Source organism: Topomyia yanbarensis, chromosome 3, assembly GCF_030247195.1.
Source record: "Topomyia yanbarensis strain Yona2022 chromosome 3, ASM3024719v1, whole genome shotgun sequence".
NCBI lineage: Eukaryota > Metazoa > Arthropoda > Insecta > Diptera > Culicidae > Topomyia > Topomyia yanbarensis.
Genome location: NC_080672.1, coordinates 369,020,528 through 369,036,990, shown reverse-complemented (window position 1 = coordinate 369,036,990; position 16,463 = coordinate 369,020,528). Strand labels below are relative to the sequence as shown.

General features: G+C 38.2%; 2 protein-coding genes across 3 annotated transcripts in view; one reads left to right on the top strand and one right to left on the bottom strand.

The window, feature by feature from the left end:
- The window catches only part of LOC131692851 (peroxisomal targeting signal 2 receptor), a 116,084-nt gene that overhangs the window by 38,363 nt on the left and 61,258 nt on the right, over positions 1–16,463 (top strand). The window contains exon 1 of one of the 2 annotated variants that reach the window (XM_058980179.1): positions 2,064–2,602. The exons of the other annotated variant lie outside the window; for it this stretch is intronic. The gene's annotated coding sequence lies outside the window, so the exon portion shown is untranslated. Of the gene's footprint in view, positions 1–2,063; positions 2,603–16,463 lie in introns of those variants that run through there. 2 annotated transcript variants of the gene reach the window in all.
- Positions 13,548–16,443, bottom strand: LOC131692850 (arrestin homolog). The gene is made up of 4 exons (XM_058980172.1): positions 16,103–16,443; positions 15,195–15,746; positions 14,799–15,132; positions 13,548–14,727 (listed from the first exon to the last, which is right to left on the bottom strand). Exons 1-4 carry the CDS (start codon positions 16,265–16,267, stop codon positions 14,582–14,584), a joined length of 1,197 nt encoding a protein of 398 aa, XP_058836155.1. The 5' UTR covers positions 16,268–16,443; the 3' UTR covers positions 13,548–14,581.

Genomic DNA, 16,463 nt, shown 5'->3' with positions numbered 1-16,463 from the left:
TAAGTACAAACTGTGGATTCATCCACGCTAGATAAAGTGCAAAACGCTATTCGAAAATAGAAAAGCAGTAGAACCATTGAGATGAGCGGAATCCCGGCTGAACTTCTTGAGTGACCAGTTGTACGAAGCAATGTACTGCGTGATTACGATGATCAGGGTGGTAGAAGAAATAATTTTGGTTTAGTTATATGGCCCCGTCTGCCCTGGATAGGGCCATAACTCGAATGTAATAATGATCGAGGCATAACGATTCTTAACACCGCCTATAAGGTTCTCTCCCGTGTTCTGATTAGTAGATTGCGCCCACTGGCTTTTTTGTCGGCGAATACCAAAACGGCTTTGGATCAATGACAGTTGTTTACCCTGTGATGATTACTAGATAAATTCCGGAAATACAACTGGTGGAGTCATGATCTATTTATTGATTTCTAGGCAGCGTACGATTCAGTGAAACGAAACGAACTGTGGCAAATAATGCTTGAACGTGGTTTTAAAATGTAGGCTGCGAAAATTGGAATAAGTAGGTATAAACTCTGATAAAATATAGTACATAATAGCGAGTAGAGAACGAGAAAACCCGAACGGTGTTGGTTCCAATGCGGTAATGGGTGATACTAGATCGTCGACGAGTCATATATCTTGGAATACTAGTGATATGCTTCTGTCGTTTATATTTCGTTTATATTTTTTCGTGGAGTGATGGAAAAGCCCAATGAAGTGGATATCTTTTCAAGAGATATATCTCCATCAGGCATAGAACCTTTTCATCTATTAAAAAAAATCTTATAAAATAGCTTAAGCCTAAATAACAATGTTGGCCGTGAGGTGGAAAGGCGTGCTAAGACTTCGAGCAGGACTTTCTACGATTTAAGTAATAGTAGTTGAAGCTCCGTAGCATTCAGCTGCCCACACAACTTTATACCAATCGCTGATACTACCTAGAGCTCGGTGTGACAGTTAAGCGTGGCTGTTAAAAGAGATAAACTTTTGAAGATTTGGTGTGAAAAATTCTGCGTTTATAGCTCAGCCGCACAATGGAGGATGGAGAGCGATGCAGAGGTATGAGGCACAATACGGCAATCTATAGTGGGCTAGGCATGCGACGCGAATGCCGGAAGAATGAATAGCTAAAGGTATGTTCGGCAGACTACCTTGAAGGGGTTATCGACTTCGAGCGACCCCGCATTCGTTAGATGTGTGCTCAGTAGGCTCATGAGATATTTCGAGAGGTGTGTTGGCTGTGCAGTTTTGAAATTACTTTATTTCATGCTCATTGAACAATTCGGTCCACCCTAAATCAATTTTAAACAAAATAGTGTTTTATAATGTCTGGATTGCTTAAAGAACACATACTTCAAAAATGGATGATTCGAATCTCATTTAAACCGATGAACAAAAAAACGGTGACAAATTCGGTAGAAACCTACAACCGTTTATTATTTATCCTTTAGATGGATCTCAATTTAACCAAATAACAAATCGCCCCTACATTTATTATGCCCTAGATTGAATTTCAACTAACGAGCTTCCAAGCCAGAACAAATGAACTGACAACCCTGCCGTCCCAGCATCTTGGATCGTCGTCGTCTTCGTTGTTGTCGCCGTCTTTCTCGCGGAAAAAACGGAGGCGCACAGGAGATAGAAAAATGCTGAGGTAAAGAAGGCGGAGCCTAAGATTTAGCACTCGCGCACGCATACACCCGTATTATCCAGTACCAGCGACGGTAGCGGCTACACGCAAGGATATGCGCGAGTTTGCTTTTTTTAGTACAAGGGGTGGTAAAAATAGTGAAAGAAATCACCTTCGCACCAACACAGCCAGTGTCGCCGCCGAACAACACTGAGTGTGACGCACCCTTTCCCCGGAAAAGGATGTAAGAAGAAGGCACGCGAGTAACGGAATTTTTGTCTTGCAGCGGGTTGTTCGAAGATTTCTTTCTTACACGGTGGCTGTTGCTGCTGTGTATGCGTGTTCGTATGTTTGGCGAAAGGAAAGGATGTAACGAAAGGATGTGTTGCTTCGTCTCATCGGGAAGACAGGACCCTTTCGCGGATCGGCAGTTGTACATAAGCCTCCAGTGCGGTAAGACTTCGGAGGGCGGAGGAAAATCTCGGCAAAAGAAGCCTTTTAATTTTTAAAAGGACTCGCGTTTCTCCACCACAGCCGGGTGCGATTGCGTACGAGCGCGTGTTTTCGAAGGGGACATGTGTGTGTGCGTATGTGCGTGTTTACATACAACGGTGAAAAAGCCCACAAGGAAAAGATTAAATCACCGGTCGCGTGTGAAAACTCGTTTTTCCTGTCCTCCACAGCCAGTCAGTCGTGTGGTGGAACTGTGCTAAGCTACAAGTGTGATCGTAGACCTTTAATGATCAGAAAGTGGAAGATTTACAACGAATTTGCCATCCGGGAAAAGTCTCTTGCTCTTGTGAAGATCAATGTGCTATCGTCAGTGGGTTGTACGAAATTTGTTGCTCAATTGTGGCGCTTTTTATTCAGAATATAAACTGCGCAGAGCAAGTGTAGTAACTTAGACAAATACACCTCTAGTGTGGAGTAAGAAATTTGGGAAAAGTGCCTTAGACTTCACTGGATTATAAGGTAAGTGAGAACGGCGTTTTGTTTCTACTTTTGTGATTTGTTATATGATTATTTGTATATTGTATATTATATGATTATTTGTATATTGTACATGTTTATGTTATGACTACACGATCAGAAGGATAAATTTCATTATCTAGACTTTTTTTCAAACAATATTTTATAGCAAATTCTTTGCATTGCTTTAAATCTGTCGGATTAGCTATTGAAATAACACATGTCATAAAGAACAATTATCTGGTGGTAACAAGTTGTAATTAAATAAAAAAATAATCAATTTCTAAAATATACTTTTAATTCAATCGATGCAAAAATGAGACATAAATTCTATAAGGTACACTCATTCAATATATAACATTCGTTTTATGATTATTGTTTTTTCTTTTGTCTCTTGTTTTTCCAGTTCGTCAATATTCCGTGCACTGATAATTACTATAATGTTATAATTTTGCTATTAGATAAAACTTGATCCAGCTCACTTTCAAGTCTAATATCTTAATATTACCCATGTAATTATTAGTATCACCCATTGTTATACTGGTCAAAAAAGCATATCAATTCCACTTGTAATTTTTTGTCAAAAATGAATTGGCGTTGTGACATGGTGATCATCAGAGATTAAGAAAATGCAATCAGATATTTTTGTTTTAAATTTTTTTTTTTTAAATAAATTGGTGTCTTTAATTACTCTAGCATCCAAGACAATTTGACAAATAGCATTTGACTTTATTTAAAATGGCTTACACACCGATTTAAAATACTAGTTAAAATAATCGAAAATTATAACAAGTATCAACAGGAGGTATATTTCCAATACTTTTTAGATATTTCAGTGAAATAAAAATAAAACTGCATTTAAACTCAGTGTTATATTCAATTACGCCACAATAACGGTTACTAAAGTTGATTTCTTATTGACGTATACGACACAACCATACACCTAAATTTTTTACCGGGTCTTTGTCAGTTTTTTGCATCTTTTGCCGAGATCAAAACAGCATCCATCCATCCATGATAATGATTTGAGCAAACAACGTTCGGCGTGAGAAAGTGAATCCCTATACATTGAACACGATCTAGTGCAACGGACATTTTTATATGATCTCTCTAAAATTTGTTCAGTTTTCGTGAAATAAGCGTCCTGTGACAATCGAAAGAAATTGATAGTTCGAAAAATGGTGTCGTCTTTCCTTACTTTATTCGTACAAAATGTGATGAAAATCAATATTAAAACATAATGAAGCAATACAAAACTTACTCCACAAGGAGCGTTGCTAGCGTTTCATCAACATATGGCTTAACACGAGTCTACCTTTTATATATTTAAATATGGTTTGATTTTGTTTTAAATTCATCTCACCAGTAACTGGCACCATCTACGAAAGACGTTGAATCCAAAAAGTGATGCGGCCTTTGTGAACACCCAAACAACTAGCTAGTTGCAGGTGATATCTCGGAAAGCAAGTTCTGGTTTGCTGGCGAGTAAACGAAATCGAAACCTTGTTTTTGACTTGCGAGCCAAATAACCAAATGCAGTATGCATTCTTTCAGAATGAAAATTTTACATTAAACCATCTTATCAGTATCAGTATCTCATTCAACCGTATGACTATTCATTCAAGTAGTTTCTGGCAACCAAACTGATAGTTGATAGCGACAGCACAAAAATCTATTCGAGTGTAATAAGAAAGGCTACGATGTGGACTAAATCAAAACTACATTGCCAAATTCCTTTGCCAAAAGACGCCAATTGGTTGCCAACACTATATTGTATTAGTTGGGATAATGGAACCTTTATCATGTCGGATTTTAGTCAGTTGCCGGGATAAAAATACTACGTTGCTGCTTTTAGCTTTTTTTTTTTTTAAAAGTCTTATTTGGCAAGCAATTTGTTGATGTGATAAAATCAACCCAACTTTCATTACCTCCACTTAAACTTTATTCAGATTTTATCACCATATCAATTGTGTTAAACAACCAACTTATCAGACACAAAAATTTCAACAGCAATAACTTCGCATTAAAAAAAAATAGCTGAAATTATTGCAAACTTCTTCATCTCACCAGTAACCATCTAGAAAAGACGTTGAATCCAATGACGCGTCTTGTGTGAACACCCAAACAACTAGCTGGTTGCGAGTGATATATCGGAAAGCAAGTTCTGGTTTGCTGGCGAGTAAACAAAATCGGAATCTTGTTATTGACTTACGAGCCAAATAACCAAATGCAGTATGCATTCTTCCCGAATGCAAATTTTACATTAAACGATCTCATCAGTATCTGGCACCGTGTTGACAACCAGTTAGGCAGTAAATCCAAGTTTAATATAAATTTTCCCTCAAAGTTTGGTTGTTATCTAATATCAATAGATAGAAGCAATAATTTTGGCCAACCTCAGTTACTCCTGTGTGCTTCGGTTATGTACGAAAGAAGAAAAATCATGTATAAATAATTGATTCATCAAGTCATTTTCTGTTTTTGGTCTGCTCCTCCGCAACTTTTTTTCTGTTTTCAACGTAAAATGAAAAAATTAAAATTATTTGAATAAAATGAGCTTTCCATTCAACCATCTTGAACCCTACACGTTTTCTGGGTTACTGTCAAAGATGGAAACTTATTTGACTAAAACATTTGTCAAGTATGGCCGATAGGGTCAAACACAGGTGTAGAAAATTAAAAAATAAAACATTCTGAAGTCTTAACGGTTGCTTGTATTGTTACCTTTAGAAATTTGAGTTATATCGCTATACTTTATTAAAGAAGAAATTTATTCTTTATTAAATACCCCATTTGATTGATTCAATATCGACAGAAAGCAATGATATGCTTCATTAGTAAATTCGAATTAATGCTCTTTTACATCACAATTAATCAAGTGATTATAGCTATGGCGTCGATATAAGATAAATTGCGCGAATAAAATTTGTACCGCTTAATCGCTTATAAGCCCAAAATATCTCATTCAACCGTATGACTATCGTTCAAGCAGTTTCAGGTAACTAAACTAAAAGTTGATAGCCACAGAACAAATCGATTCGAGTGTAACAAGAAAGACTATAAGGTGGACTAAATCAAAGCGACATAACGAAATTCCTTTGCCAAAAGGACGCAAGATGCCAGTTGGTTGCCCACACTATGTTGTATTGGTTGGAATAATGAGACCTTTATCATGACGGATTTTCATCAGTTGCCGGGATAAAAATATTACGCTACTGCTTAAAACTTAAAAGAAAGTCTTGTTTGGCAAGCAATTTGTTGATGTGATAAAATCAACCCAACCTTCACCACCTCCACTACAATTCTATTTAGATTTAATCACTATATCAATTGTGTTAAACAACCAACGTATCAGACACAAAATTTCAACAGCAATAACTTCAAATTAAAGAAATAGCTTAAAGCATTGCAAACTTTTTCGCTTGTTTTCTCAGGTTCATGGAACTTCGATTTTCTTCAAGCTGGTATATTTGGCGGCCTCTCAAGATACTAATTTATACCATTATAAGTAATCTAAGCTGCCTATAGTTTTAAGGAGCAGTAACTGGTGTTCCCACATGAGGATCATCAGAGTCACACTCTTCTTGAGCCAAGAGAGCATAATGATTCGTCGTGATGACTAGCGGAACTCTTTTCTGCAAAAGAGTACTTAGAGCGTTATTTACGGGAACAGTGAAAATTCTTCGGGTGCTGTTGGAACGCGGGGCTTGTATAAATAGATCACGCGGACTCTCCCCAAAATAGGCACACTGTTCAGAATTCGCAATACTAGAATCATCCTCATGATTCTCTACGTAACTTTCACACATTATGGGCAAAATGGCCCACTTACTTTTATTTAGTATAATGATGCAATGCGTGAGACGTAGTTAAACGTACAGCAGGTCCCACAAAGGTATTCCGGCACGAGTTGGACGGGACGTACCATTTTGTTCCGTTCAGTGCGACTTCTATTCAAAATCTTCGTTTACTGGAATAAGGGACACAACATTGCAACTCCGTGCTTTAGCAGATCCACGAATGACAAGTTCGAATCGATGGATACACCGTCAATCTTAACTTTGTGAGCGGGCATGTAGACACGGTGGTCCTTCATCAAATGCTTATCGTCAGTAACGAACAGAACGTTACAATTATCTGGGTGGACTTTCGGCTGAATATTTCTGCGTCAGTTTTTTCAAAATCTTTTTAATACTCAGCGTACTATTTTTACTATTCGAAAGTAGATCAGATGGTCACACCAAGTTCAATGTGTTTTGTTTTAAACGGAAAGTCGGAGATTTTGATGAAGAATCTTTTACGACATCCACTTTATGATTAGCTGAGTCTGGTCAGAAATGTTCATTTATGGCGAAAAGTGAAGGCTGAAAGAATACGAAGGAAGATAAAGTAATTACGGGAGATATAATGAATTTAAAGACAAGTCAATAATGTGGTCATCTCGATTTATGACTGGATGCTAACGATTATCTTAGCAACTGACACGAAGAAAGTGTAAAAACCTTCAGCAACATATCTCAAAAGCACCTTTGTTTCACTCGCATGTGCAGAAAAATGGGTAGGTGCTGTCTGGGACATAACCCGAATGTTGTGATGGCAGTTGGACTGGTAACTCAAATCTAATCATATGTACCGTGATCAACAATCCACCAACTACATCACAGCTCCTAAAAATTGTCTTCTCACCGTACTGGTTTTGATATACGGTAGAGTGCCAATATTTATAGTCATCCTAAGGATGGAATTGCAGCTTTCAATTTTTTTGTATGCCAAATGTCTTACAAGAAACGTCGAGATCTGCTGTCAATTGTAAAAAAACAATATGCAATATTATTGAAAACTAGTAAATCCTATTTATTTAGCTAACCTCCGACTATATTTCCATGCAGTTGTGCTATGCCGAATATTTTAGAATAATTGTATTCAGTATCGAATAGGTTTGTGGTACCGGTAATACCGGTACCGAAAATCCCGGGAATACCGACCCATTTTTGGTACCGTAATACCGGTACTGAACAAAAGCCAGTACCGGTATTTTCGGTACCATACAATTTTTTTATGAAAAATATGTGGACTCTCTAGGGGGACCTGTTTCAAAATATCGGTCTGCAAGATGACTTTTAATTATATTAATTACCTTCTATAAGTTAAACATTACTAGCTCCCGTTGTACTGAACGGGATTGTTAAAAACCTGCTTTATTTTGACGAAATTAAATTTAAATGATTTTGTACTAAATTTCAATATATTCACATCTAGCGTAAGAGACGTAAAAATTTGCCTTGAATTTTTTTATTAGCGACATTCTGATAGGTTTCATTATTCACTGGGTGGCGCGTAATAAGACTATGGTCTAAGTCATGCCTTTGGTTTGCTCTTTAACATTTATTTATAAAATAACGAACAGCGATTTAGTAGCTAACAATTTTAGAATTGGTGAACTACTCCAAATGGAGCGATTTGTAATTATTGGTGATCGGGAAATTCAGCAAAACTCCATAGTTTACAGGAAAGCAAGAAGCCTTGGTATGCAGGTCGAAACCAATTTACAGAAAATCAAGAGAGGAACTGCGAATAACCTGCTCGGATTTACTGCCATTCTCGCTTTGGTTTACTGTTGTTAGTGTTTGTTACATTTACCATCTGTTGAAGTCGACAAAAGTCGCACCGCTTAGCAGTTATTGATTTCAAAGTGGCCTAGATTTCGAAATAAAAGAAGGTGCCGCATACAAAAATATTTTCTGTTGAAATGAGTCATGCCATTCCGAATCAATTGAAAACAATAAACATACTTTTTTGAAGCTTATTTCGAATTTTTAAAAAAAAATTCGAGTACCGGTACTGAGGGCTTCAGTACCGCAGTACCGGTTCTCGCCAAAAAGGGTCGGTACTGCGAACCCTAGTATCGAAAGATAAAAATTGAACAGCTTCTAGCACTTATTCACCCATCTTAATCAAAATAGTTTGTTTCTTGACCCCGACAGTTCAAGGAAAGATGGCTTTGGAATCGTCTGTGCGCTGGAAAAAGATTGAATATAAAAGTGTTATAAGTCTTTTTTATAAAATAAGTATTGAGAAGAAGTTTATTAGGGTTATCAAGTTGAGTGCCTCTCTTTCTATTAATTATCATGGTGGTACCATAAGAACTTTGCACCAACGTTTCAGTGCAGATCAAAAAACAACGGTTTAACTATCATATTATTACAAAGTGTTGGTATTAAAGCGACCGGGTTGTTAACAAAGGCGTTCGCCAAATAAGATTCGACATAATTATAATGTGCAGAAGCTACAAAAAATGGCAACTCTTTTGAAAAAAATGTCAAAAAATATAGGGATAGTTGTTTCGATTGCGAGGTAGCTTCGTTATGTGCACTATCTAAACTGTTCGAAAAGATTGTTCTGGATTTCAGAACATAGTACTGCTCTGATTATGTAACATGGTGCCATGTCGAAAAAATCCATTTCTACCAACTTAGTATCCTACACATCTTTCATTATAAATTCCTTGCAAGAACGGCTACAAGAACATGCCATATATACGGATTTCTCTGCAGCATTTGACAAGATTAACTACCAGATAGCAGTTCCGTAGCTAGACAGCGTATTGGCCTGTAAAAATTGGAGACTGCATCACCTCTCCATTTCATACCAGCACTGAAGTTCCTCAGGGCAGTCATCTTGGTTCTATCCTATTTTTACTCTTCCTGAATGACTGAACCTTTTGATAACGTGTAAGAAACTATCATTTGCCGACGACTTTAAATTTTTCATCTCATCCAAAAGCCTGCCGATGGTGAGTTTTTGTAATTTCAAATGGAGTTTTACGAAAATTGTTGCATGGTCAAAAGACAGGACACGAATACAAGCCAGAGAAATATACCGTTAACAATTCGCTTTAGGCACATGTGCACTATGCTTAAGAAATTAAGAAAGAGAAAATCAGCTGTTCTTCTCGTTTCTGTTCTATAGAAATCGATTACCGCTATTTTAGTTTTAACAGTAAGGATTATATAGATTGAGGTTACCTTCAGTGATAGTGAGCGCTTGCTGAAAGATAAAATATGTCTCAAGCAAACTGATGCTATTTGTATTCAGTTTCACCATGTAGGTAATGTTGTACTGATAGGATTCAAAAGAAATTTTATTGCCAAATAATTTAATTCCGTTAGCAACATGCGCCACTCTGTAGAGTGTGACAATGGTAAGGTCAAGATCCCCGTGTATTATAAAGATAACGTCCTCGAGAAACGACTACATGATCTATCTCCGCATGCACACTCTAGCTCTATTCGCCAGTTCGTGTCGCAATACGGTGATGTTCTATCCATTAGAGATCTTCAATAGAGGAATAACTTTCCAAGCATTAACAACGGTGTTCTAGCGCTTAGAATGCGGCTGAAGGACTCTATTATTTCCTTCGTTAGTCTGTGGTTCTATCTATGCTAAGACAATGCTGCATATTTATGACAATCAGTCTTTCATTTGTCAGCAATATGCACACTACGGAAAACCCTAATCTGGAATTCCAAAGAAAAAATTACCTAAAACAAATACGGCGGCCTCATCATCTTCAATTAATTCACAACTACAGTTGTCCTACTACCAACACATGTTGAGCCATCAACGAATGTTGAATTATCTACAGCTTCATCAAGCACATCTGCAAAAAAGCAAAAAGCACCATCAACAACAGGAAACAAAGAAAACGGTTTCACGACGAACACCTAAGAAATTAACAACCGCCAAAACAGCAGCACTGATGACAGTATGGAGGAAAGTGACAATCAAGGAGGCTGACCGAGTGACCCGCAGGCTCTATTAGGCGACGCTGAATTTCTTCGCCATAGAAAAGAATCTCCGCACGCATTTCCAAATTGCGTACAAAAAAAATCGATGGACACACATTAAAGGACACACGGCTCCGTTAAGGGGTCACATAAGTTTTTATTTTTCAAAAAATAGAAATTTTATTTATTAGTTTATCTAAAAGTACTTGAGAAATTTTTCCCAATTTTTTATTAAGATCCGAGAAATAGATTGAAAGTTACAGCGCTTCCAAGGAAGCTTCGTCTACCAACTTGTAACTTGAAATTTTAAGCTCGATTATCTCGAAATGTCGTTTTTCCAAAAATGGTTTTCCCATGATCACGATTGCCGAAAATTTTCAATTGATCGTAATGACTTTTTCTCACACCTTAAGGATCCCTTTTTATGCGTAACATTCGTAACATTTTTTTTGTAGATGAGATCTTTTAATAAATTTTTTTGAGCTTAAATCAGCATTTTTTTCGGGAAAACGTTCCCGAATACAGAAAAAAAATATTATTTATTCAACTAATCGTTAAGGTACGAGGAAAACTTATATACTAAAGTAATTTTCCGAGTTTTGCGATTTTATTTGATCTATTGGTGTTCAATCGTGATCACCGCAAACCTCTTAAATAAAAAGGGTTTCGGAGATAAAGCCATAACTCCGCCAATTATTAATACATTTTAAAAACTTATGCTTATTTATTTCACTGTAAAATGTGCTACCAAAATACTATAAGTTTGATGTGATTAAATCATTGCTTTATGCCTTTACGTAAATTCAAACTTTTTTGACATTTTTCCCACAAAAAGGTATGTAACCCCTTAAGCTGACGCATCGAGCCTTGTCAAAGAAACTACTTATTAAAAAAGGATTTAGGAGCTCTGCTAGATCCCGCACTAAACTTTTTTAAAAAAAAATTGCAGGGTTATGTACAGGACACGATCACGGTGACATTAAAGATGTAACTTTTTCAAGAGCGTGCGATATAATTCGCAAACGAATTTTAATCTATCAAAATCATCGTCTCATCTCAGGACTGGAGACAATATAGTCTGCAGCAAAACCATGCTCCGCCACGTTCCAGCATACTCTCCTGCTCCAATATGTTACAACTTGCTATAAACTCTCCCCCTTAAAACATAATTCATCAATGCTCCTTTAACACTAACAAATTTTCAAACCCAAGTACAACACCATACTCTTTGTTATGCTTTTAAACTAATCAATTATTTCAATTAATTATCGCTTGTCATTATCTGATTACTACTAGCAACTATGTGAAAATAATCTATTTGCTATTAATCGATCAATTGAAAAGACGGCATTATTTGGCTGATCCATCTAGCAAACATATAGACTGGTCTGTTAAAAAAATATATTCTAAACGAGCACCTTCATATCGAGGACTGTTATGAGGAAACCCATGCTCACCAAAGGAAATATTCAGTTCTACCCCAAAATATAAAATTTTATTTCCCCATTAAATTTTCAATATTGTTCTAATTAACTTAGATAAACAATCTTTAGGTTAAGTATTTCTTAATAAATTAATAGCTAAACAAATGAAATCATGACTACCAAGAATCGCTATAGAATAGCAGCTTCTTGAAAAAAAAGCTCAACAGCTTTTTGGAAAAAAATCTCAACGCTGAAACTGCCTTAACATAACTCAATATCCACGCCACAAAAGTCTCCAACTAACCCCCGCCTCTCAGTAGGCGCAAACACAGTTTAGTCCGCCTACACATTAGAAATACCTACAGAAGCATGTTGTCATGTGTCTTAGTGATCAAAAAACGCATCATGTATATTCGAAATATGAAACGTGTATTCCAATAGGCTCATTACCCTACATACTTGCAAATCGCCGAAACACAAGCATTAACCTAAATTAATTTATCCAAACGTAAATTCTAAAGCAGCACACACACGTCGCACCCAAACACCCAGGTGGTATCGACACCCGGAAAATTCGCACACAGTTTAACGGTGTGCTGGCTACTACTGACTACCACTGCCGAAAATCCACAGCGTCTACCGCTTATTGTTCCGTCCGGATGTTATAGTCATTCTGTTGTTCGCTTGGCATGCGAGCAACTAATGATTGAAACGAACACGCGGTACCGCTATTTGTAACTTCACCGTAGTTGATTGAGTCACTCAGGTGCTCCCTATTGACGGCTCTGCCCGGAATAGATTGTCACATTTATGAAACTTTGCACGTTTTCCGAGATCAATTCATTTTTTACGGGTTTTTTTAGTAAAGTACTATCCTACCTCGCATATTTGTTCCGTTTTCTATGGGATTTCCTATCTTTATGGGACTGACTTGCGTTCATAGACAGTATTAAAATACATAAACAATATAGCAATAAAGAAAAATTTCAATTAACTTCGAATTGTTTGGTAACAAAAAGACGTCAATCAATCCATAAATAACAGAGATAAAATTATTAGTTTAAAGTTTAAAATTGTGTCACAAAAACGTAACATCGATTGATTTTAGAATGCCCAGCCCAAGATAAATGTTTAATGTCGTTTACTACATTGATACTATTGGATTACTACAATCACGAATCGATTGTTCTGACCTCCCAAAGTTGCTGGACTTTGGCATTTGTCGTCGTAGCCTTTGAACCCTTTCCATGCTTCCGACTTCCTATTGCTAGAACTAATCACTGCTAGAATTAGCGGCTATTCAACCGATATTCTGAGTATTTTCACTTTTCTCGTATTACTCCAGTGTCAAGTAATCTTTTGTCCCAGTTTTAGTTTCAAGGCACAATAATCATAAGTTAGTGTTAGTTGCAGAAATAACCTGTAAAATTTGAATAGGCATATTCCGTTTGTAACCCACAGAATACGTCATTTGAATGTTTGATGAGGAAGTTTTATGCCTGCCGGAGACAAGGTTTAAACGAAACCTAGTAGTTTTTCCCTGCTTAAAGTCAAATTCCGAATAGTCAACCAAAGCAAAATAAAACCAATTTTGGAGCTGTCCAATTAATTATTGCCAATTTTATCTTTTCGTTCCATATTAATCATACAATGTAATAAGCGTGATAAGAACTGAAACTAAAATATTTACCTAACTATTGCTATTGTCTGGTTTTTGAAATTAGCTATACGCTGACGTTCATGAAATCAATTTTTATTTGCATTTTTGTCTAGGTTTACAAAGAACATAATAGAAAATGCTAGAACTAAAAACAGTTTAAACCTAAACCCAAACTAAACTGTCATTGGTACATCAGTTTCTCGCACCAGTGAATGTTTCTAAGAAAATCCTGTTACTCCTTAGCAGAATCAGTCTCGAAACACGCATTGTATTCCGGGCGCGACAATCTGCAACTGAAGAAAGAGGATTTCTAATTTCAAACGACTCTCGAATGCTGGGAAAGAATTTGCCCCAAACTGAAAAGAATGAAGCAAAATCGTCAGCATACAGAAAGAACAAAGTCCAATCGCGAGTCCAGACAGCGCCGCTCGAATCACGCACACTGAATCCAAGAAGCTCACAGTCGAGACCGCGGGCAGACTTTGTTGGTACCAATAAAAAAATATTAAAGCTTTCGATCGCAACTCACAACTGCTTCGCATAACTTCAGCTGCATTATTACTTAAATCTAAGATCGGCCATCGGTCACGCCGAGGACTCCTGATCGCTTCCCGCAGAGTCCTTCGCGTAAGCGATGTTCCGAATATGTGTGTGTATAGCTTATTTGTCATAGTTTCGGTTCGTTTCACTTCTGGTATCGTTACTTGGCTTGCTTGATGCTTGATTGACTGACTAATTTTGATTTGCTATCCAATTTCGTTCGTGATGCTACTAAACAACTGCGCAGTTATCTAAGTTCTTGTTTTAAAATCAATCGGTGAATCAAGACTGTTTTTGTTACTTGTTGGTATTTTTTTGTTTTTTTTTTGTCATTTTTTTGCCTTTTAAAACTAAATATAGAAAACTCAAAACTCATTCAAAGCAGAGTGCAACTAAATTTTTTTTTCGAAATATCACATAGTTTCTCGATAGAAAGATAAGATCCTTGTAACAATAATAGGCCTATTCCAACTGTCACTGAAACAAGAACGGAAATTGCTGAACGTAACTGTCTGTAACTAAAAGCTCAAAGCATACGGCTGAAGGTGCTAACCTGCGGGGCAGGATTAGCTTATTCTGGTTCGTTCATTCGCAGACGAGCAAAGTCCTCGAAAACGATGTTGTCATCGTCGTCGGCATAGTGAGAGTTCTCATAGCGGTGACGCTCGATCGACTTCATCTTCTTCATGGCGTTGACGCGCTCGCGCTCAGCGGTTCCTACGACGACCAGAGGATTAGTCAGTGAATTCTAGTGAAGCGTTTGATTTCTAGGAAAAAAAATATCTTACCAGGAGCCGGAGTCAACAGCTTGAAGGGAACATCAGTCTGCAGTTCTCCACCAAGGGTTCCACAGTTCAGCTTGACTCGCAGCGAGTACGAAATGATGATACCCATAGCATCACCGTGGCTCTTGCCCTCACAGATCAGTGTCGACGAGGCCAGGTTGACATCCTCATCCTTCAAGTGGCCGTCGAGGGCAATTCCACGACGGTCCTTGTTGCTGGAAGCCAACGGGACCAGGAAGAACGATTTGGTGAAGCTAGCTCCCGGTGTGATCGGGCAGCCTTCACGAGTTTCCAGCGAAGCGATATGTTTGCTGAACTGGGCGTTGACCATTGTGACCTGTTAAAAGCGGAATTTTGTTATGATTCTAAATTTCTAACAGGTAATATTCGCTAACGAACCTCGCAGTGCTGCACAACGAAGCACTTGATGCTCTTAACCGTCTTGCGGGAGTTGTTGGTAACCACGATGTTGGCGGAGATCTTCTCGCCATGGTAGTACACCTCCCGGTCCAGAGTGACCTCCAGGTTGATCTTACCCTGCGAGAAGGTGAATCCCTTGCTCACCAGCGACGAAGGCAGACGGCGCCCGCGGGTAGCCGGAGCGTGCTGCAGCTTCTTGATCAGCAGGTTGACGCTGCTACGCTTGTGGCCCTTCTCCTCATCCTCTTCGCCGACGTAGATCTTGATCGAGTATTCCACTCCGAGCGGTTTACCCTGGTCATCCTCGCCGGCCTGCAGCGTAACCGAGCTGGGCGACATGTTCGGGAAGTGGAAGGTGAACGGGTACGCGTTGGCACCGAGCTTCTTGATCAGGCGCTCCTGCATCGGGGTCATCTCCATCTTGGAGTTCACCATCGGAAAGACCTGCTCCTTGCACAGGCAGATCTCCTTGGAGAACTTGACCCCCATGACCTCATCCTCTTCGCGACCATAGCGGTAGGTGGTGATTAGCTGTTGAGGGGAGCAAAGAGAATGACGAGAGATTAGTCTATTAAAGTTCAAATAAATAACTGCGGTTGGCGGAGTAATTTCAAGCCGGAAAATTTAACGTAGCAGAAGGAGGTAATTTGCAGTATAATGCAAAATCCAGGTATTCCAAATTCCATAATTATAAAAATTTCACGAAATTTTATGCAATGTATACACATGAAACTAATTTGAGAACTGAGTATTACTTTACGGCATTTGCAACTAGAACAATTGTTACTGTTTGAAAAAACGAGTGGCAAGGAAGTACGTTCTAGGAAACTGCGAACGGTCCAACACTAGTGGCACACTTTGCATATTCCTTCACCGAGGACACCAACCTGTCCATACACCCGGCGGCCCCGCAGGTAGTCCTGGTCCAGCACGATGACACCATCGACTGGTTCGCAGTAATCGACATGGTCGATGAAGTCACGCTTGCCGAGATAGACGGTAAGCTTTCCATTTGGTGCGGCTTTCTTGTAAACTTTCACAGCAACAACCATCACTAGATTTTTGCTCCGGAACTTTCGCTCGGTTTAAACTATTTGCAATATTTTACAGTACAACTGTATTTTCTTATATTTTTCTCTCGCGATGAGTATCCCTCGGATCTCTGTACGACTCGAACTTAGCTATGCTATTTGGTTAGAACAACAACCAGAAGTGCGGTTGTCCAGTGGCAGGGCGAAAGTTTTTATA

Coding starts and splice junctions, on each gene's coding strand:
- LOC131692850 (XM_058980172.1), bottom strand. CDS start 16,267: ATGGTTGTTGCTGTGAAAGTTTACAAGAAAGCCGCACCAAATGGAAAG. Junction 15,747..16,102: donor GCCGCCGGGTGTATGGACAG/GTTGGTGTCCTC, acceptor TCCCCTCAACAG/CTAATCACCACCTACCGCTA. Junction 14,728..14,798: donor GCTGTTGACTCCGGCTCCTG/GTAAGATATTTT, acceptor TGGTCGTCGTAG/GAACCGCTGAGCGCGAGCGC.